The 23230-nt window shown below is 42.0% G+C and overlaps 1 protein-coding gene across 1 annotated transcript in view; it reads left to right on the top strand.

Moving 5' to 3' along the window:
- The first annotated feature begins 15074 nt into the window (after positions 1 to 15074).
- The window catches only part of ADAMTS5 (ADAM metallopeptidase with thrombospondin type 1 motif 5), a 40616-nt gene continuing 32460 nt past the window's right edge, over positions 15075 to 23230 (top strand). The window contains exon 1 of the mRNA XM_040980868.1: positions 15075 to 16270. Coding sequence (XP_040836802.1) covers positions 15158 to 16270 — 1113 coding nt within the window. The 5' untranslated portion in view covers positions 15075 to 15157. The remainder of the gene's footprint in view (positions 16271 to 23230) is intronic.

Genomic DNA, 23230 nt, shown 5'->3' with positions numbered 1-23230 from the left:
TAAAAATAATTGAATAGGAAGACATGATAATCTAGCTATCTCATTAATAGATTCAGAAAAATATAAAACAATGTCACTCATTTCATTTCTTTTCTTTTTTCTTAAAAATATGTAGTAGCAGGCCTGGCACAGTAGCCTTAGTACTAAAGTCCTCACCATGAACGCACCAGGATCCCATATGAGCACCCATTCTAATCCCAGCAGCTGCACTTCCCATCCAGCTCCCTGCTTGTGGCCTGGGAAAGCAGTCGAGGGCAGCCCAAGCCTTGGGACCCTGCACCCACGTGGGAGACACGAAAGAGATTCCAGGCTCCTGGCTTCAGATTGGCTCAGCTTCAGCCGTTGCAGCCACTTGGGGAGTGAATCAATGAACAGAAGATCTTCCTCTTTGTCTCTCTTCCTCTCTGTGTCTCTGACTTTGCAATAAAAATAAATAAATCTTTAAAAAATATAGTACCTACATTAGCATGCAATAGTTTTATTATCACCATTATTAAATGAATCAATAAATACTTGATTCTTTTTTGTTCTAATTTCAATTATGGTAAACTTCAATATGTATAGTGCCCATGAATGGCCCTCAAGTATCTAAGATCAAGTGCTTTTTAATCATGAAAGTTTGTTTTCCTTATTCAGCTGAAATATAAAAAAAAAAAATGAAGATAGTATGTTCTTCCACTTTATGAATGCATCAAGAAAATGTTGAGAACTCATATATTTTAAATTGCCATCTTAGCACTAAGTACTTGTGGGTAGTTTGAAGAAAAAAAAAAAAGAAGGAACACTTGGCTTTGCTTCATGCTCTTTCTAATGGAATGTCAATAAACATGAGGGAGTTCTCATTTAAGGCCCCTAGTGTTGGGAAATGACAGAATAGGAAAACAAGTGAGTCTTGACCCAAAAATATGCTGCACTGCCACAAAAGTCAATGAGTCAGTTTATCCTTGGCTTCCTTCAATCCTCATGTTTTCTTGCTCATCTCATGGATGGATATTCGGAAAGCCTTTTCTTCCTCTAGAGGCCAGGACTGTCTTTACTGAATAAGCATTTCTCATCTGAGGGCTCCTTCTCTTCAAGAGAACACAAGTGGAGCTATGAGTCAAATAATGTGTTTTTGACATAATATGAAAAGAGAAACAAACACTTCTGGAAGTTTCACACCAACACTAAATGCAGCTGTACTTCCTTCAATTTCCTCCATCTTGGCTTCACCATCCGTAGCTGAATGAAGATGTTTGCAGCCTTCTTCTTCTCATCAAACTCATTGTGGTGGAAGTTCATGGACGTTTTCTGTGTGTGACAAGTTTTGTTATTTTACTACTTTTCCATAATGTTTAGTGGTGAATAAGCTCTGCGTTTATGAACCACCTGGATACAATCTACCAGCTTTTCTGATAAGTGAAATCTTAAGTCATTTAGAAATTCTCTATTTGAATGCATCCATTGTATTTCCTGAAAAATAGTTGCACCATGCAGCACCAAAAACCATAGTTATCCTTCTTAAGAAGAACATTTCTTCCAGAGTAAAAAATAGATTGTGGTTTTAGTTTTTGCTATAATCTCGTCAGTAATATGTTCTGTGAGAATGGGAATTAAAAGCATAAAAAAGAAAACAAACAAACAAAATAAAGAACCAGAAATTCCAGCCAACTACATGTGCTGACATTTTAAATTATGAATTGCTTTGTGTTATGTATCTTAGTTCATCAGGGAGCCACTCAAAGATTAAAATATGAAATTATACACTCCAATCCTGCCTATGATATTAAATCATCGGGTGTGTAGGATAGAGTCTCTGAGGAATCCTTAAAGCGCAACAATGAATATCACAGTGCTGCCATCTGTGCGTTCATCCAGGCAGGGGCTCTAGAATGAAAACATTCTATTAAACTGAGTTATTGATACTTGTGATTACTTTCATAAGCTTTAAGTCTCTATTTTCCTTCAACTCAGGCCAAGAGAAGAAAAAATAAATAAATAAACATAGATTAAATAGCTTTTGCTGTCTCTTTCATCTAAATACTTGGGATTATGTGAGATTGATTTAATGAAAATCAAGTGAGGGAATATTTGTCAAAGATGATGCAGCTTGATGGATTAGATGTTGGAGCATGCATCCCAGCAGTGCCGCATGGAAGTTAACACGTGGCAAGTGTAACAAAATGGTTAGCTTTAATGATATCAGGAAGTATAAACAGAAGAAAAAAATGGGAAATTTTACTTTTCAAATTTTTCTTTATGTCTCACAAAAAAATCCAAAAGTAATGATCATTAGAAGATGTGCCCTTATAATCCTTTGGGATTTTCTACTTCTCAACATGGCACTTCTCTCCCTCCACCTGTAGTATCTGGATCATCTTAAATATTTTTATTGTGCATGGTTTTGGTGATTCTTTGCCAGAAATTCCGCAGGCTTAAGTCAATTTAGCTGGGCATGAAAAACCTAATACCAAATGCTCAAGTATTAAGGAGGGTAACCTCAATAAAAATGGAAATATTTTCATTTTTTATGTATTGACTAATTCTTGTATATTCAAACTGCTTATTTTCTTGAAAAATCCTATCTGGTGGGTGTCACAATTGTTACTTTTTTATAGCTAAGGAACCAGATACACAAGGGGTTCAAGTAACTTCTCTAGGATAAGAGACAGTGTTAGAATTGGATATACACTTGGGTATTTTGACTTACCATTGTTTTGGAAGGGATATACTCAGTCATTGAAAAGCTAGCACCCCGGAAAGGTTGCTATTTATCAGAGAGAATATATAAAATTTATCCTTTGAGGATTGGCTTATTTCACTGAACATAGTGGTCTCTAGTTTGGACCTTTTCATTGCAAGTGACAGAATATAACTTTTAGTGGCTGAGTACTATTCCATAGAGTACATTTTCAGTTTATTTACCCATTTTGTTTTCAACAGGCATCTGGGTTGTTTCCACTTCTATTATAGATTGTGTTGCTGTATATAGGATTGCAGGAATCACAATGAATTTTCTACTTGCATGTCTCACGGCCTGGTGGAAAGATTTTCTAATAATGCTCCATTTGGCAGTTGTACCAATACCTGAGAACTACAGGGACTAATAAATTTTATACGCTATAGGGTCAAGAAGAGATGACACATGTCCCAACATGTCCAGAGTACATATTGAAGAGAAATTACAGGTACTAAAATGGAAGAATTTCATAAATTTTTGTTCATGGAAGCACAATTGAAATTCAATTTTGATTACTCAAAAATGTGAAAAATCTGAAATTAGTGTAATACCCATGTATAAGTTATTGACCTCTTGATACACACTAACATGAGACATGCACAGTGAGGAAAATAGAACAGAAATGTTAATAGTTGGACATGTACAATGCACTTGTGAATTATTTCAGACTAAATTTTCAAGCATAATGTAAAAGATGGACCAATGAGATAGCCTAGTGGCTGGGGTCCTTGTCTTGTCTATACCAGGTTCCCATATAGATGTAGATTTGTGTCCTCACTATTTCACTTCCCATCCAGCTCCCTGCTTGTGGCCAGGACAGCGGGAGAGGACAGCCCAAGGCCTTGGGCACATGTACCTGCACAGACCTGGAAGAGATCCCTGGCTCCTGGCTTTGGATTGGCTTAGCTCCTGCCATTCCAGCCACTTGGTAAGTGAACCAGCGGTTGGAAGAGCTTTCTTTTGTTTCTCCTTACCTCTGTATATCTGACTTTCCAACAAAAAAATAAAAAGGATAAAACTTTAAAAACAAAAAGTCTGCTAGTTAACATCAGATCAATCAGATCAACTAGACACTATCTTATCTCAGTACATTAGTCATTATTGGTTCACTTTGTTGTTTGAAATAAATATTTCAATTGTCTGCTACATCCAAATCATTAAAGTTAGGTCTACACATAAAGGGAAAAGTATTATATTAAGGCAGAAGTTTTCTGTTCTGGGCAACAGAATCCCTAATTAAACTAAAAAACAAAGTGTGTGATTAATATTACTGGATTCAATACGTTAATGATTTCCCCCCCTTTTTTTTTCCTTAGTTCTTTCTTAGTTCACCTTGGTTTTATTATTACACTTTTGCCTCTAGGTTTGATCTCTGAGATAAAAAATGGCCAAGAATGGAAACCAGTTAAATGTGTTATTTGTTTGTTTTCACTCTCTTCTTTCTTCTTGCCTTCTATCCCCTAGCCTATCTACATCTTCCCCAGCTTTTTCTCTCCTACCCTAGGCTTTGGGGACACAAATGGACATGTACATTTCTGCAAAAGGACCAGAAGTACACAGTTTCCAGGATTAGACACTGACAGGAGAACGTGCCCTCTCTTCTACCTTGCCTTTCATCATCACTGTTGCAGACATTTAGCTGAGATGAAGCACAATTGTGGAGTGGGACAAGCTTGAATTCCTGAACGGCTGCATGGAGCTACATCGCTTCACCTCTCAATCCACAATGAACTGTGATATTAACAAAAATATCTTCCGCATGAAGCAACTGTAAGTTGAGATTTGCTGCTAGAGCAGTCAGGCTTGCCTTGTTAATATATTATTCTTGGGCCTTTGGATCCCAGAGAAATATTATATTTATTCGGCTGATAGTTTGAGCAAATGTTGTCAGGTGAGACCCAAAGAACAAAACCTTCTCCAGAAGCCTTCAAAAGGTATGTTTTTATTATTAGAAAAATAATGTGAAACAAAGAAGGCAGGCACCCATCAACAAAACCCACTTACACAATTTTAAAATAGAGTTGAAATACATTCTTTTGCAAACTTGGCATGTGTCTATTCATGCCAGTTGGAGGTGAAAAGTTGTGGGGACAAAAGGGATGATCACAAGCCTGGTCCCTGTGTCCATAAACCATATGTTCTAGGGAGGAAGACAGACAGGGAGGGAGAGCAAGGCAAAGAGCATAGAAAAAAATAGAGAGCTGGGCTAAAAATAATCCTGAGATGATGAGTTATCTTTAGAGTGCAAAAAAAAAAATGTTACTTTTATAGGACTCACCCGACCATAAGATGTCTGTCAACCATCAAAAGCAGCAACAGGATTTATGACAGAAAAGGGAAAACAATGAGAGCCTCAAGATGTTGTTTGGCATTTCTTGGAAAATAAGTGGCGTGTTTGGAAGCTAACAGAGACTCTAGTGGGTTTTGTTTTTACTCTCTTGACTAACAGCAGCTTTTTAAAAGTTATTTATGGATTCCCTGAAATTTCTGTGCTGTTCAGCTCTGGAATACATGTGAGAGACATTCGGTGTGTCTCACTGACCAGCCTCTGTCAGTATCTTCACCTCAAGTTCCATGTGCCCCATTTTCTTTCTTTAAGTTCACTGAAAGATGTGCAATAAGATCATAGACAAATATAATATTAAGCATTTGCTTAATGCTGATCAGAAATACCTGTGACTCTGAGATACAACAATAAAACGGAGCTGGAAATTATATAACAAATGGCAAAAATGCAATTTATAAGGCCCAAGGCAGTAGCCTAGTGACTAAAGTCTTCACCTTGAATGTGCCAGGATCCCATATAGATGACAAATCATCATGGTTGCTCCTCTTCTCTTCCAGCTTCCTGTTTGTGGCCTGGAAAAGCAGTAGAGGATGGCCCAAAGCCTTGGGACCCTGCACCCATGTGGGAGCTTCAGAAGAAGCTCTAGGCTTCTGGCTACACATCAGCTTAGCTCTGGCCATGTGGCCACTTAGGGAGTGAACCAGTGGATAGAATGCTCTTTCTCCCTTTCTCTCCATAAATCTGATTTTCCAATAAAACTGAAATATATACATTTATATAAATGTAAATTATAACTGGTTTAGTAACACAACTGTAGGTAATTAAGCTTTTTTTTTAAAGATTCACTTATTTTTATTACAAAGACAGATTTATAGAGAGAAAGATCTTCTGTCCACTGGTTCACTCCTCAAGTGGTCTCAATGGCCAGAGCTGAGCCTATCCAAAGCCAGGAAGCTGGAGCGCCTTCCAGGTTCCCCAGGTGGATGCAATTTCCCAAGACTCTGGGTAATCCTCCACTGCTTTCCCAGAGCACAATCCAGAAGCTGGATACTAAGTGGAGCAGCTGGGATACAAGCCAGTGCCCATGTGGCACGTGTAAGGCAAGCATTTAGTCACTGAACCACTGTGGTGGGCCAGGTACTTATAAAATCAGCTGTTAGAGGACCTCTTTCAGGTATAAACCAATAGAAGCAGGTTCACAGATTGAACCAAAACTGACATAGACCATCTTGGGTCTGATAGCTTTTGCACTTGGGGCTGATGGGGGAATCCCCTTGCTTATCTTTAAACAATAACTATGCACATGGGGTTGCATGTCATCAGCACTGTAACACCATCATTTCCTCCCCACCTCATGTCCCCGAATGCCAAAGAAATACACTTTTAACACTAACATAGGTGGAAGAGCATGAACAACACTGGAAGAGAAGAAAAAAAATAAGAGTCTGATTCTTAGAAACCAGGAGCAAAATTGGTTCCCTGAACTGTAAGTTAATGCAAGCCCTTGTCCTTTTTTTGCTATTACTTCATGTTCAACTACTCATGTGTGCAAAGTCAGAGTGAGGACCTTCTTGCAACTGCAGCCACATCAGCTAGCAACAGACCTGGGCCTGCACAAGGGCATAAATCAAACCTTCATTACATGAATAAGTAATCAGGATTCACAGTCACTTCCTGTTTTTAAGGCCCTGAAAAACAAGAGCGAAATAAAGTGACTAACAATGTAGTATCTATATATGGACCTATTTCGGGACTGTAAGTCAGAATGTTGGTGTTTCACAAGTTAAAACCTGTGCAGGAAAGGTATGCATTAAAAGGTAGGTGAGATGGCATTAACATTGTGTTGTAGTATGTAAAGCCAGGGATCCCAATGCTGGCATCCCTTTTGGGGGCTGGTTGGAATCCTGGATGCTCCACTTGGGACTCAACAGCAGAAACTGGGTCCCTGCACTCATGTGGAACAATGAGCTGAAACTCCTGTCTCTGGTGTTTGGCCTGGCCCAGCCCTGATCGTTGAAGCAATTGGAGAGTGAACTAGCAGATGGAATATCTTTCTTTCCCTGTCTCTGCCCCCCGCCCCAACCCTTCTCTCTAAACAAATAAAAATAAATCTTTAGACAAGAGAAAGTTAGGTAAGCCCATTAGCAGTCCTGAATAACTGATGCTGTATTTTGACTCCATAGGCCATCTAAGAAATTTGCATGCATCCAGATGTTTACTTGGAGAGGAACATTTTGATTAGAGAACTCTGTGCTGTCATAGAAGCCAAGGGGGATCTAGAGAGTGAACCAACCAATAATTAACAGCTGTGTTTCAACTAAGAGCTGTCTTCTTTATTAAGCATAGTAACCAGCTGATAGACTAATTTCAACTTGTTTTATTGATCAGAGTAAAATAAATACATTCAGTAGAGAGAGACTGAATACATTCCAAGAAGACTAACATTCTGGACTTTTATAAAGGCAATTTTAAGATGTAAATTCATATATACATATTCATATATATATATATACATACGTATATAGTAGGACTAAGGAGCAACAGCTTCAGCAATAATGACTGCAACTGCTACTCATTAAGTAATTTGAAATCTTTGCTTGAAATTTGCCATCACAAAGAAAAGGGAGAGAAAACCTCAAAGGTCTCGAATTACTTTGGGCTGAAATTCCTGATTTTCCACGTGTTTCCAGTAAGGTTAGATTTGAGTTGATTTCTGGAAAATAAAGAAAAAAAGTAACTGGGGTAACTCATAAAAGCAAGTAATATGTGCATAATTGTGAGAAAAGCTAAAACAACATTTCGCAGCTGGTCAACATATAAAACAGACATGTGGGTTTTGCTTTGCAGATAACACCTGCATGTCTTAAATAATACATATGTACATTATTCATTTGAAGGCTTTCATCCAGTGTAAAATTTCTGTTTATAAGAAAAAGGAAAATCTAGCTGACCCCAAACTTACTTGTTATAATATTAAGTAAGCATATATAGATGGCTTGGAATTTTATCAGGATGCAGTAAACATCTCTTAAAAAGATTAAATTCCCTGCAATGCTGCTCTCAGGGAAGTTTATTTACAGTTGATCAAATCCTTTCCCAGTTATACAATTCCTGATGAGAAATGTCTGTCTACCCGTTAGTGCAGCCTAGAGTGAGTGTGTGTGTGTGTGTGTGTGTGTGTGTGTGTGTGTGTGTGTGTGAGGTTTCTCACATGCGAGCTGATGTGGGTAGTATGTGCTAATATATGTGATATTGTGTGCTATGATGCATCTTCTACCACTATTGCATTTGGAGAAGAAGGAAAAGCAGGGAAATGGCTGGATGATGAGCAAAGAATTGTCCCAGTACAGTGACACCCTCTGAACTGTTAGAACCAATGAGCAGCACTGTGGCACAGTAAGTAAAGCCGCTGCCTGCACTGCCTGCATCCCATATAGAAGTCAGTGCAGATCCAAGTTGCTTCACCTCCAGTTCAACTCCCTGATAATGCAACAGAGAAAGCAGTGAAAGATGTCTCTTATACTTGGGCCTCTGCACCCAGATGGAACACCCAGAAGAAGCTCCTGTCTACTGGCTTCAGACCAGCTCAGCTCCAACTTTACAGCCATTTGTGAGTTGGCCTTCAAATGAATAAATAATTTTTTTAAAGAAATCAGGTTCATATCAATATTAAAAGAGTGAACTCATAGTTTTGCCTACTCCCAAAATGTAACTTTTGGTCTTAAAGCAGTCTCAGAGGAACCAATGAAGTTTTTTTGGAAGAAAAATGTCACCTAGAGTCTTCTTAATTTTCTTTTAAGTCAATTTTTAAATTCTATGTCAAAATCAGAGAGGGAGAGGAGAATGAGAGAGAGAAAGCTAAAAACAGACAGCCAGAGGGAGAGCCCCCAATTGCTGGTTCACTTCCCAAATGCCCAAAACAGCCAGGATTGGGTCAGGTAATAACCAAGAGTATAGAATTCAACATGGGTCTTGCATTATCTGCTGTTCTCTAAAAGGTATCTTATCAGGAATCCAGAATCGAAAGCAAGGTGTGAACTTGAACCCATGCATTCTGATATGTTATACATATGTCCCAAATATTGTCTTACCCTCCTCAGCAAATATATAATCCTGATCTAGAACTTTCAGGCAACGTAAGTGGCACAAGCAATAGTAGAGTGAAATTGACTTTCACGGTATCCATATATTGTGGCAGCAAAGGAGATGATGGTAAGAGGATTCAAAATGCAGCAGGGGCTAAGGCAGGCATCTTATTGTGGGAAAGGAAAACACTGACTTGAGACAGATTCTTCTAAGTGGGAGGTAAAGAACAGGTGTTTAGCTGTAGGCTAATATTTTATTGCCAGAAATTTCCTTACTCTTACAAATAAACTCAGTTTGAGGAAAGGAGAGAGGAAGTAACACTTAAGTAAATGGATACTTGAGATATAGTCTACCTACAAGGACACAGAAACCCCGTGGAGTGAAGCTATATTGCAAATCCAGGGGTCAGAGCATCTGCAGAAATTATTCCTCTGATTCTTTCCTCCCATATTTGTATTTTCCAACTTCTATTCTGCTTATCTAGTGCTATCATTGGCTCTCTCTCTGAACTGTGAGCTCCTTGTAAGTGCATTAATCACGGTGTATTCATCGTCCTCACAAAACCTGCAGATCTCACAAAACACTCTGCAGTAACTCCATGGTGAATATTTGTTCAACTCGGTTGATTTTAAGAAGTGCTGTAGACAGAGCACCAAATTAGGTTCCAGGAGAGTGGACCAGTAGTAAATTTTTTTTGCCCTGTAGGCAGCTCCAACCCTGACAGATACAATGATGAATAACATCTTTTCCAATTTATATTCTGGAGTACAAAGTCTTTCTTCAAGGAAATGTAAACTTACATATCAATTTTATTCATGAGCATATATTCTATTAATGAAATGGGAATTTATTACAAAATATACACAAATGAAATACTGGAGTAGTAATTAGTCCACATAAACATTATTATGAGTACATTCTGTCTTTCCACTGTAAAACAAAAGGTTTGGCTGCTTTATTTTTATTTAATTTACCTTTTTTGACTTACGGGCACTATTATTTTTATTGGCATAATTACAGAAAGAAGGAAAGACTGAGAGATTTTTCCATCCACTGCTTCACTCTCCAAATGGCCATGGTGGCCAGACGGAGCCAATTGAACACCAGTAGCCAGAAGCTTCTTCTGGTTCTTCCATGCAGGTGCAGGATATCAAGCGTCTTCTGGTTCTTCCATGCAGGTGCAGGATATTGAGGCATCCTCCGCTGCTCTCCCAAGTCATAATCTGAATTGTTTGTGGAATAACAGGAACACAAACCAGTGCTAATACAGGATGTAGGCACTGCAGGCAAAAGATTTAAGATTAGCCTGTTACATGCTTTGGCCTCCAAGCATTATTTTTTCTTGAACATGGTAGCACATCCTAATCCACTACAGTAATATTTCTAACACATCACCAAATTACGTTTCATATTACTTCTCCAAAAAAAAAGTTACATCCAAAAAGTTTTCTCAATGTGTAAGAATGTGTCTGTTATATTTAGAAGCTTTAATTAGTTGCTTTCCTTGTAAATATGTGGTTCTCATGTGATATTCACCTTGGGATCTTTATTGATTTCCATATGTTCAATATATTTATAATTATCTGAATATGTGAGTATAAAAGGCATTCTGTAATTAAAGGCATAAAGTTCAGATTTGGGACTCATGTGAGAGTTGCAAAATTTGAGGAACAGGAGAAAGACTTCATTAAGAAGAAAATTCAGTTGGAGTTTCTTCAAATTCTGAATATACAATGTGTGAATAAAAGGAATTATGATACACTAATGTAACAGCAGTTACCTAACATGACCGTTTGATACCAATAATGACCAAATTATTAAATTGATGGGCTCAAAGTTGCTTTGAAACGGTTTTTAGTAACAAATATTGATTTTTTCCCACTGGAACTATAATTATTATAATCATTATAATAATCTTTGCTACGGGTAGGCACAAAACAATGGGCATTAGACAGAACAGAGTAATGTGGAGCGTTTAGCTGGAAGGCCTCAGAGGGTCGGAGAACATTGATCCAATCAAGATTCTTTTCCTTCAGTCTCGATCCATCCAGCTGGGGGCTACTGCTCCCAGGCAACTGACCGCTGCTGAGAGAATGAGGGTCGGAGATCAGAGGACAGCGATTTCCTCCATGACCCGATGGATGACAAAAATCTATCAGGGGCCTCTGGGGTGTTGCTGTGAGTCCAGTGCCCACCTAATTTACAAATAAGAATGGGACCCCAGGATGAACGACTTGGTGGCAGTACTCTGGACACTGGGCAATCGTGGCTTGGGAGTACTGGAATATTTTCTGCTTACAGACCTCAAACCAGTCCTTGGCTTTCTAGTGGACCTGCAGAAAGCAATCAGCTTGGAAGCCACTGGGGCGGGGATGGGGTGGGGCGGTGAGGGGCGGGAAGGGGCATCTCTGCTCCGCATCACCACCAAAGAGAAAAAAGAAAATGGACAATGCTTCTTGTGCTTGCGTGCTAGCTCCCTGGGGAGTTCATAGACTAGGGTAAAGAAAAACTGGTAGAACTGGATGCTCTGGGTGCTAAGGCAGCTGATCGTGTGGTATTCACTAGAAGTCAGTCTTTGAGTGTTCTTCTCTGCCTTCCTGCAAGGGATCCTTAGAGGAAGCAAAGAGGAATTGTACAAGGAGCTGCAGTGCCTTTAGCCACAGTGTCGGTTGCTCCCTGAGGAGAACTCATATTTCTCCCCTGAAAGTCAACTTTTCCTCTTAAGAAGAATTTCTGGGGAAGACAGCAGATGAAGGAGTAGTTAGAACAGAACCAGAGTAAATGCAAACACGCATATTCATCATTTCATTCGCATTTAACAAAGAGGAGAAAGAGAAAGTGAGAGTACAAATTATCCTAATCTTTTGAAAAACGATTGAGCCTAATTTGCTGAAAGAATTAAATTTCTTTATTTACTTATTTATTTATTCACTTATTCATTCATTCAGAGAAATCTTCGATCTTCTTAGAATGTATGAGGAAGATGTGAAGTATAACCTATCAGGAACATAACAGGAAACTCATAGATAACAGACTCGAATCAGCATTAGACAATAGTAAAACTACAAAGACATATAGGGGGAATCAAGAATGATCATGACAACCTCTTAACAGGAGGTCATATGCAGAAAGTGGAGGGGGAGGACCTCAGAGTGGAGCAGGTAGACAGAAGGAGGCTTGTATTACAACCCTGAAGACTCCCAGATCCTCACCAAGGACTATCAGTACAGACACCAAGGAGTACATCCCAAGCCAAGGAGACCACGGGGAATTGGACTGCCTTTGGAGGCCGAGAATTCTGAGGACATCCACTCCCATTTGAATCTCCCACATGGGATGGAAGGGGTCCAATTCCTTCCTCGCAAGGTCCAATGTCCTCGGAACAACAGCCAGGAGCCTTGAGTGGTCCACAGAAACGGAAGAACAGTAAACTTTCTTTGGGACTAGAAAGAGGAGCTTTCTCTGGTCCTTACTTAGTTCCAACTTTGGATCCCCACCCTCTCTTGTAATGACCATCTGGGTCGCTCTGGAGGCCCCCTACCCCTAGAAAAAGCAAACAAGCGAACAAAAAAATTAGAATGCATAGACAGAGAACAGCAAAGAAAGCTTAGAACCAGATAGAAAATGGTCAGCGTGGATTCACATGCACCTTACTAGGTAGAACACAAAGATTGGTTACTCCCCACTAAGGCATTGAAGATTTCTCTGCACATCCCTCCTAAAACTGTTCTACAACTCAACTGTTGACATATGCCTTGTTAGAGTTATAAGCCAGTTTAGACTATCCTAAAATCTGCCAAGTTCAGCAGAATTATGCTTCAACACTATAAACTGCTAAATACTAAAATGAAAATAGACACGAGACAGCTGAATAGTACCCTATAGTCATTTTAAGGTCTATAGCATCTGGTTCTATATATAAACTAAAATTGAAATGTCAATGAAGTAGTCACAGGATGCGGTTAAGAACTTGCATTTTTTCTTAACATTTTGATTACTCAATACCATGTCAATTAATTCCATAATGTTGTAAATTCTTGTTGATGCTGTGTTGGGGCTTTTAATTGATCGGGATGATATTCTGCCAGCTCTACCTTCAGACCAGAGAAGGTCTCCCCAAGAAATCGTTGAGTTTATCTGGACAATAAGATGCTGGACTCTATGCTTGGTATATGTTTGCAAAGAAAGAATCTTGACTAAATTTGAACTGTAATACTGTATCGAGGTGGAGGAACCCCTCATGGGGGGAGGGTATGGGGAGGAGTTGGGGGTATCCCAGAGCCTATGAAACTGTGTAACATAATGCAACCTAATTAATAATAAAAATCAATAAAATAAAATAAGCAATGAGCGTAAATTGCTGAAAGAATTAACTTTATTTATTTATTTACTCATTCATTATTTATTTTTAGCAAAGGAAGTTCCGGTGGTCTGGACTTAAGGACAAGTGTTGGCACCGGTGCAGAGCTCCCTGCAAAGGGGAGTTCGGCAGTCGCACACAAAGCCTGGAGTCCCAAGGCCCCAAAGGGCCCTCTGCCTGGGACACCAGAGCAACAAACCAGGCAGCGCCTAAGGCTGTGCTGCTGTCCTGCCGCTCAGCTGGTGGCCGGCAGAAGTTAGTCACTGGGAGCCACAGCCGAGGCTGCAGGATGGCGAGAGCGACCCGAGTCCCGGGGTAGCTGGGGCAAGGCAAAGGCAAAGCTGGGGCAAGGCAAAAGGAGCGTAGGGGCGAAGGGACGCGGGCAGGGTCGCGGGTGGGGACGCTGGGGCGCCTTCTCCTGCTGGAGGAACTTGCAGGGCTACGGAGCCAGAGCGCAACGGCGTGCAAAGGGGAAAAACTTAACCACAGGAACTGCCCACCAAGGGCAAGAAAAGCAAGCGAGAAGCAGGCAGGGAGAGACCTGAAATGTCCCAATAACTTTAAAAACACACCAAAACACCCCTTCAGGAGATGAGGTAAGCGGGGTTAGCCAACTCCGATTGGTTGTGAAATATCAGACAGACCCGGAGCCGCTGTGGCTTTAAATGAGGCCAAGGAAATCTGTTTTTCTTGCCCAAATACTTTTTTTTCCCCTCTCGCTTGCGTTCCCTCCCTTGTCCCTCCTCCTTTCTCGCCAGGTCCCGGTCCCTTCCTCCTTCCTCGGCTCCCTTTCCTCGATCACCCCCCCCACCCCACCCTCCCCCATCTGATTAGGCGCGGACCGGGAAGGGTGGGAGCGGTGGGGGAAGCTCTCCCTTTAAGAGGCAGCGTGCAGTGACGAATTGTTGAAATTGCCCTTGCAGGATGGCATGCCGCTATAAATTCATTGTTCCACCTCCTCGCATCTTCACAGCGCTCGCGCTGCTCTCCGCGCTCGCAGCGGCCGACTGGGGATGACCGCGGGGAGGAAGGCACCGCAAACCAAGGGACTCGGACGCGCCACCGCACCGGCTCGCCCAAGGCCGCCCCCTGCTATTCTGTTTTAATTTTTATGGCTTTTCCTTCTCTCTTTCTCCCCCTTTTCCTCGTTCCCGTAGAGCCAAGGAAACCCACAAAATAAGAAAGCAAGTGGGCCACAGAGCTTGAAACCTCCGCAGCCGGCGGGTCGCTAGCGGCCAGGGGGCAGCGACGAGGCGGCGCGCACCAGTTGCCCGCCCGGCGCGCGGTGCCCTCTTCTTCACTTTTCTCCGTGGCAGCATTTTGTTGTTGTTGTTGTTTTGTTTTGTTTTTTTGTTTTCTCCTATTTACTGGGGCCCTGCCACCTGGCTTTTTGCTCTTTCCCCTTTTTCCCTCGTTTCTTTTTTTTCTCCCCCCCGCCCCCCTTTCCGGAGCTCCAATCCAAAAAATTTTTCCAAACCAACAAAGAAAAGTTCGCACGCTGGCACCGCGGCCGGGACAGGCAGACACTGCTGCCGGTCCCCCTCTCTCCGACACTTGAGTCAACCTTGAGAGCAAGTGTGTGTGTGTGTGTGTGTGTGTGTGTGTGTGTGTGTGCCTCCACTCCCCGCCCCGGTAACTTCCCTAGCGAATAACAAATACCAGAAGGTCCCCCGGTCGCGCAGCCCCTCCCCGCGGGCAGCGCACTATGCTGCTCTGGTGGGCGTCCCTGCTGCTGTGCGCTCTCCGTCTGTCGCTGGCCGCGGCCGGCACCGCTGCGGCACCTGCCCAGGATAAAGCCGGGCCGCCTCGGGCTGCTGCGGCGGCCGCCCAGCCCAGCCGACATCAGGGGGAGGAGGCGCAGGAGCCAGCTGACCCTCCCCGCCATCCGCAGCCGGGGGTGCCGCAGCGCCGGAGCAGCGGGCTCGTACAGAACATCGACCAGCTCTACTCGGGAGGTGGCAAGGTGGGCTACCTGGTCTACGCGGGCGGCCGGAGATTCCTCCTGGACCTGGAAAGGGATGGTTCGCTGGGCGCTGCTGGCTTAGTGCCGGCGGGAGGCGGGCTGAGCGCACCTCGGCGCCACCGGGACCACTGCTTCTACAGGGGCACGGTGGACGGCAGCTCCCGCTCCCTAGCTGTTTTTGACCTCTGCGGTGGTCTGGACGGTTTCTTCGCAGTCAAGCACGCGCGCTACACCCTGAAGCCTCTGCTGCGGGGTCCCTGGGCCGAGGAGGAAGCTGAGCGGGTGTATGGTGATGAGTCTTCGCGGATCCTGCACGTCTATACCCGAGAAGGTTTCAGCTTCGAGGCCCTGCCACCACGCGCCAGCTGCGAGACTCCTGCTTCGCCGCTGGGGATCCACAAGCACCCCAGGACGCACCTCAGCCCTGCCGGACGCTCAGCACCGGCCCCGGCCCCGCAGATCTTGGATTCTTCTGCTCTCTCGCGAACAGTAGACGGACCTGGACCACAGACGTGGTGGAGGAGACAGCGCCGCTCCATCTCCCGGTCTCGCCAGGTGGAGCTGCTCCTGGTGGCTGACGCGACCATGGCACGGATGTATGGCCGGGGCCTGCAACACTACTTGTTGACCCTGGCCTCCATCGCCAACCGTCTGTACAGCCACGCCAGCATCGAAAACCACATCCGCCTGGCGGTGGTGAAAGTAGTGGTGTTGGGCGACAAGGACAAGAGTCTGGAGGTGAACAAGAACGCGGCCACCACGCTCAAGAACTTCTGCAAGTGGCAGCACCAGCACAACCAGCTGGGGGAGGATCACGAGGAGCACTATGATGCGGCGATCTTGTTCACTCGGGAGGTAGGTCCAGCAGGGATGCGTGGGCCACAATTGCCATGGGGCTTGAGGGTGGCTTTGCTGTTCCTACCAACTACCTACCTGCCGCTACGGATTGGCTTAACGAATTAGTTCTACGCGACGTGCAGCCTCCTTCCAATTCTGCTCCTGTGTTCAAATTAGCCCAGCATCAATGCCTGCCTGGAATGACTGCTGTATTGCCTCTGCTTATGCAATTAGCAATCAACACTGCTGGGTGTCCTACCGTCCGAGACGTGGTGGCACAGGTGTGTACGCACGGTCAGAATGCATAGGGAGTTAAAGTGTAAAAGGGAAAAGCAAAGTTGCCTGTGAAACCTTTTCAGTAAGATATAACACTGTCTAACGTTACGCAAGGGGTTGGTTGGCTCAGCCATGGTGGCTGCGTTTATCTTTGTAAATGCTCCCACCTTCTTACTTGGACCAATTCCGCAACACAGAGGAGCAGAGGACAAGCTTTCCAAAAAAAAAAAACTCCTTTCCCAGTCTGACTTTCTCATGGAATTCTGATTGGTCCTTTTTAGATTCTGACTTCCTGAGCAGAAAGGAATGTGGGAGGGCCTGGAGGATATAGCCAATCAGTGGAGAGGACTCCATCTGGTCCTCCTTATAACCCCTCCCTAGCCAGCTAGTGCATCTCCCAAGCAGAAGGAAGGGACACATCCTGTAGGCATGTCTGGGTTTTGGGCGGATCTATGTATTAAGTGCCAGTGCAGATTGGTGCAAAGAGTGCAGGCATGAAGAAGGAATGTTTTCCTAGGGTTTCCTCCCAAGTAAGGACAGCAAGGAATTGGATCAGTCTCAGTCCAGAGGCTGAGGGAAAACAAGGTAGCTATTGATCATTTGTCCACCATGTTAGTGTTGACATTCAAGCAAAAGGCTTGGGTTGATTTGGTGCCTGATTTGTGTCAATCTTTGCAACTCTACCCTCCTTGATACTTTTTACATTGTGCTTCTCCTGTGCCTGGTAAGAAGTGGCTTTGAAAGTTCATTCTAGAAATGTTGGTACTCCATCCACAAGAGCTGAAGGATGATGGAAAGGCTTGAGTAAAATCATGGGATGAAATGGAGCAAAGAGAACAAGGACAGGAAATTAGATGGTGGGTTGAAGGAAACTTTGCAATTACACAGCTTTACCACCTAATCCTGCTATTTTTGCTGCAGCACCTCTGGGATGAAGGAAAAGTGTTGATAAATTTGGAGTAAGAAACACTTGTGGTTCATGGGGTGTGCATAGATGTAAACCACATGTAAACAAAGACACTGCCCAGCAGAAGTTTAGGGAGGTCCAGGGAGCACCCAGTGCTGTGCACATGGAAACTCTCTCCTCATTAAGTGATCTTCTGGAAGCCATCCTTTAATTTCCCTGTGCAGCATTCCACTGTGAACCAGTAGAGCACTCATCCTGCAGCTCTCACTGTGAAGTAAGTTCTGTAAGACGATCCATTTCTAGTTGGTTTCCAAGTACTTAAAAAAAAAATGTAAGCAGCTTTTCATGTCTGGGTTTCCTTGCCTTGTTGCATCACTGGAGACTACCCAGAAAGAGGCTTTGAAGAATTTATGGAAGGAGAGTCTGCAAAGGAAAAGGAAGAACCTTTCCTAGGCACACCCTTCCAAGAAGAAGGTCATTAAAGAGTTGGCTTTCATTTTTAAATACAAATGCACATTCCATAATCTTAGCACAAACATTAATGAGTAGAAAGATCATCACTTTTGCTCTCCTATCGCATAATCTTCCTGTTTTTAAGTAAAAAGGAAATTAGTTAATGATCCTTAAATGATTCATTTATTGCTTTTCCTGTATTTGTTTTTTGTTTGTTTGGGCAGCTAGCAATTTCTGCTTTGTAAACTGAGAAACTGAGTATATTTCAAATAGATAAAAGTAAAGGAGAAAGAAATGAATAATCTGTGTTAATTATATTTAAATGTTGCAATAACATGCACTTCTCAAATTAGTCTACACTTAGAAAACATTTTACATTTGCTTGCCTGGCCTGCTTACCAAGCAGAAGCATACTTTTAACAAAGCAAATCTCATTTACTTGGTGATGGGCCCTTTGACATGTCACATCATGAGAAGTAAATATTAGAAAAGCATGAATATGTGAATGTATGCACCCAATTGGAAAGTTATACTAATTAGAGAGTGAGAAAAATACTTCCAGACTTATATGTAGCATTCATGTCGGACAATTTCAAACTTGTAAAGTTAATCTCTACTTGGGACTTTGAAAAGTACAAAACCAAAATGTCTGTAGGAGAGGTGGTCTGAGCTGTTCTATTTCAGAGCAATGAGCTATCTGAAGGCCTGGATCATTTTCATTTTCATGGTTGTTTCTTTTTTCAATGAGAAATACCCAAAGTTGGCCCAGAATTTTACTTTTTACAACTCTGTTTTGAAAGTAAGAAGCACGTTGCCTAGCAACCAGACGCCAAGGCATCAAATCCATGTTTTGATGGGCTCTAAGACCTGTTCCAATTTTTTTTTTTTTGTCCAGATGTCTTTTCCTGAATTTCTTGTTTTTCAGGCATGAAGCAAATGTGTGAAGATATTTCCACTCCTGTTTACTAGTTGTTGCCACCTTGAACTTTATGTCTGGGTGTCAGCAGAGTAGTGTTAATAATTCAACTATCAAGCTCACAAACTAACAAACTAACACACTTCGCTGTCAGGGCTGCACCCCGGCACTGTATTAATTCATGAAGTTCAGCACTAGTCAGTTTTCTGGCATGGAAGGCATTTGCAATGTGGACTAGCACTTAGGCAGCAGTTCACAGGACTCCAGCCACCAAGCAGTAGAAACTTATCTCCCCAAGACTTCATTCTGCTTTCCAGGATAACTTTTTTTTTCCTGACTTCTTTTATTATTCACTTTTTAAAAAAAAAAGATTCATTTATTTTTATTGGAAAGTAAGCTATACAGAGAGGAGGAGAGGCAGAGAGGAAGATCTTCTGTCCGATGATTCACTCCACAAGTGACCACAACAGCTGGAGCTGAGCTGATCCAAAGCCAGGAGCCAAGAGCTCTTCCTGGTCTCCCATGCGGGTGTAGGATCTCAAGGTTTTGGGCCATCCTCAGCTGCTTTCCCAGACCACTATCAGGGAGCTGGATGGGAAGTGGGGCTGCTGGGTTTAGAACCGACACCCTTATGGGATCCTGGTGCATGCCAGGAAAGGACTTTAGACACTGGGCCACTACACCTGGCTCTATTATTCACTTTTTAAAACAAATAGACAAAAAAATAATAAAAGCCTACCTGCTTGGCAACAAAATTGGACATTATTTAACATCCCCCACCCCTGCGCAGCATTGATGAAAGACTGAAGGTAATATATTGAACTTGTGTCAGCAAAAAGATTCATTCACTTTTGTTAATTGCAAGTGTGACCACTAACAAGCTGCTATCTCAAAGGGAAACCTCTCTTTGAAGTTTTGTCTTAGAATGTTGGGGCCGTACCTCCACACACAGCACTTTTCCTTTTCCACCTGCTCTCTTGTTAGCTATAGGAGACAGCAGAAAGAGAATAAGGGCTGGATGAGGCCAGATGATGTGCTGGTCAATGGACTTGCTGAATGGACTTACTGCCTTAATCACATGTTGGAGTTCAAAGCTCATGGAAAACCACTGATGATCCTTTGTCTAAGAAGTACAACCCATAGGTATGAATTAATAAAAAGCTAACCATCTCATAAACAGGAAGGCTTGTAGCAAAACAAAAGGCTCTAGTGGATATTTCTTAAATAAGTTATGAGGAACATTATGGAAAAATCAGAATTGTTAAACACAGCACACATGGGAATCTATTATATTTCTCACATTTGGCATATGTCTGTCTTCACCTCCCATGTGTGAGACACTCAGTATCTAAAGGTGGAAAAGTGGAAAATGCTATTCCCTGTCCACTGGACTTGTCATTGTACACAGTAAGTCAAGTCATTGTATAAATCACACTGGTGTTAGGAAAACAAAAATAAAAATGCTCTGAGCTGTAACAACAAAAGTTGAAAGGAAAAAGGAGAAAAGATGAATTCTGATTGTGAATTTTTATACTGGTTTTATTGTATTGAAAAGTCAGTACTCAAACTGTGAATAAATCTGGCTTAGATTTAGCTAGCTACTGGTCACATCTTCTCCATGTCCATAAAGCGTCTCATGGTAAATCCTTGCATTAATCTACAACCATCACATCATTATCTTCTTTTGATGGATAAGAACACTCAGGTGAAGAGAGATAGAAATGGCAAATGACAGACAAAAGAAATCATCCTGTCTAATGTTCTCTATACCAAACACGTCATCATAACTGTTATAAGCACCATGCTGTAGCTGGCAAAGCCACCCTCTGTGGCACCCATATTCAATACGGGCATCGAGTTGAGTACTAGCTGCTCCATTTCCGATCCACTTCCATGCTAATGTGCCTAACAAAGCAGCAGAAGATCACACACATGATTTAGCCTATTCACTATTGGGGGAGACCTGGAAGAAGCTTCTGGCTCCAGGCTTTGGCCTGATCCAGCTCCAACTGTTGTGGCCATTTTAGGAGTGAACCGGTAGATAGAAAATCTTTTCTTCTCTGTGTTCCCCTTCTTTCTCTATTACTCTGTCTTTCAAATAAATAAATAATTAAAAATAATAGTAGTAATGATGACTAAGTAACCAAAGCATTGAGTGTTCCTCATAGGCATAGAGAGATTCAGGGATTTATACTTTATGAGGCTCCTTTACTAATAATCTACTCCCAGAAGCAGACAAGGAAAGGAATAACTGATGTACAACATGACTACTTTTACAATAGGTTAATTGAAGTTAGGAAAAACAAGAGTATAGAGGAAACTGCACATCACATCTGTCTGTTGAACCATCATAAGAATAAGGTATAAAAACACAGAATGGATGACTTGAGTAACAGAAATCACTACCTGCACTTCCAGAGACTGACAAAGCCAAGAATAAGCTTCCCAGCAATTTCATCTCTGGCGAGGGCTCTTTTATGCCCTGTATATTGCCACTTTCTTGATATTTGTTCACAAGACCTTGCCCCAGTGTGGTGTGACCAGGGGTGGGATCTGCAGTGGGAGGAGAGAGAGAGAGAGATAGAGAGAGAGGAAAGTTTGATTTCACTTCTTACAGGGACATTAAGCATGTCTGATAAAGGCCTCATTCTTTCCATCTCATTTAACCTTCCTTACCTGTTTACAGGCACTATCTCCAAATGTAATCACATTGGAGTAAAGGCTTGAATTCATGAGTCTGGAGAGAGGATGTAGTTCAAATAAAATCAGTTGCATTAGAAATTAATAATCTTAGATTGAATCAACCAATAGTTATAAAGAGTTTGGTGTAAATTAATGCTGCTAGCAGAAGGAATATTTTGACCTAAGGATTAGGGCTCAAAATATCCAAGGCATATGCAGGAAACAGTGAATAGGCCAGAGCAAGAAAGCAAGGACAGACAGGAAATGTAAGAATTTATTTTATAATGCTTTGAATATCAGACTAAGATAAATGTGGAGAATGAAGGAACCTTGTAAGATCTTTGCTATAAGAATGTAATTGGTCACAGCAGATGTATAGATGTATAGAAAAGTTTTAGGAGGCAAAGTCACAACTACATCTCCAGGCAGGAAGCATTCATGAGAAGAATGAGGAATAGGGAACAACTGCATTGATGCGTAGATACTGATCTATAAAATGTAGCATATGTTTGAGGGAGATATGTACCAATGTCCTCATGCTTCTTATCTAGCATTGTCTTATTTATGAAGTACGCTTTTGCAGTGCACTTCTAATCTGTATTATGCTTCTGAAGGATAAAGTATGACCAAGCATACCTACCCTAGAAATGAAAATTTTGCTATTCATTTGTGCCACAAAAGTATTTTCTTGATTATAACTGTAAAATATAAGATGCATATCAAGAATAACCTATGTAACGGTTGACCAATTTCATGATGATGTTTCACACACTGCAGTTGAAATTTCAGTACAATATGAATATTCAATCCGTTCAAGTACATATAGGAGTTTAGTGTTCCCAAGATAAAGGTGTGGGACATTCAATGCCCTGACCATCAATTCTTTTTCAATTGAGGAGTGAACTACTTTTTATTAATATAAGCAGATAATTAGATAGAACAAGCTCTGGACCTGATGCAAAGTTCTTGCGTTGATAATAATAAGACATTGTCTTAAAGCAAATACATGATATATGCAATGTTTCTTCCCTATAGAGTTAGCAGCAAAAAGCAGCCTGCCTCCCATTTCCACTCTTAAAACCACTGTGATAAGCAACCATTCCTTCTCAATCTCCAGTTTATTGCATCCCTTTTTTCTCACATTAACTTTTTCAGAGAAACTGTTGTATCTTGAGGAGCTCTGTATCTAAACAAATTCCAGCTTGCTTTCAACCCAACAAATTCTTTAACTTATTACCATTCCCCTAGAGTCTGATTTTTACTGTTCCATCATTCTGCCTCTAGTTTTTCCTATTTGAATTCCCATTTCTCTGGGGCTGGCCTGATGGTGCAGTGAGTTAAGCCACTGTCTGCTCCATTGGCATCATATATGAGTGGGGTTCTGACTGCTCTACTTGCAATGCAGCAGCTTGCTAATGTACCTTAAAAACATCAGAGAATGACAAGTATGTGGCCCTGCCACTTTAAGTTCTGAGCTTGGAACAGCCCCCACAGCCCCACCATTTTGGACACTGGGGAGTAAACCAGTGCCTCTCTTTCTCTCCCTCCCTTCCTTTTTTCCTCCCTCCCTCCCTCCCTTCTTCCCAAAATAAATGAACCTTTGAGGGGAAAAAAAAGAAAGAAACAGTTCTCATTCCTGCCAGACTTTCGTATCAACACTTCCCCTGACATTTTTCTTAGTTCCCTTAAAAAGAGTTGATCAGCATAGATAGGAGCGAGGGTAGAGTGGAAAGCGTCACTAAGC

This window comes from Ochotona curzoniae, unplaced genomic scaffold, assembly GCF_017591425.1.
Source record: "Ochotona curzoniae isolate NIBS_2020 unplaced genomic scaffold, NIBS_Ocur_1.0 contig_3498, whole genome shotgun sequence".
Lineage (NCBI taxonomy): Eukaryota > Metazoa > Chordata > Mammalia > Lagomorpha > Ochotonidae > Ochotona > Ochotona curzoniae.
This window is presented reverse-complemented; position numbering and strand designations above follow the sequence as displayed.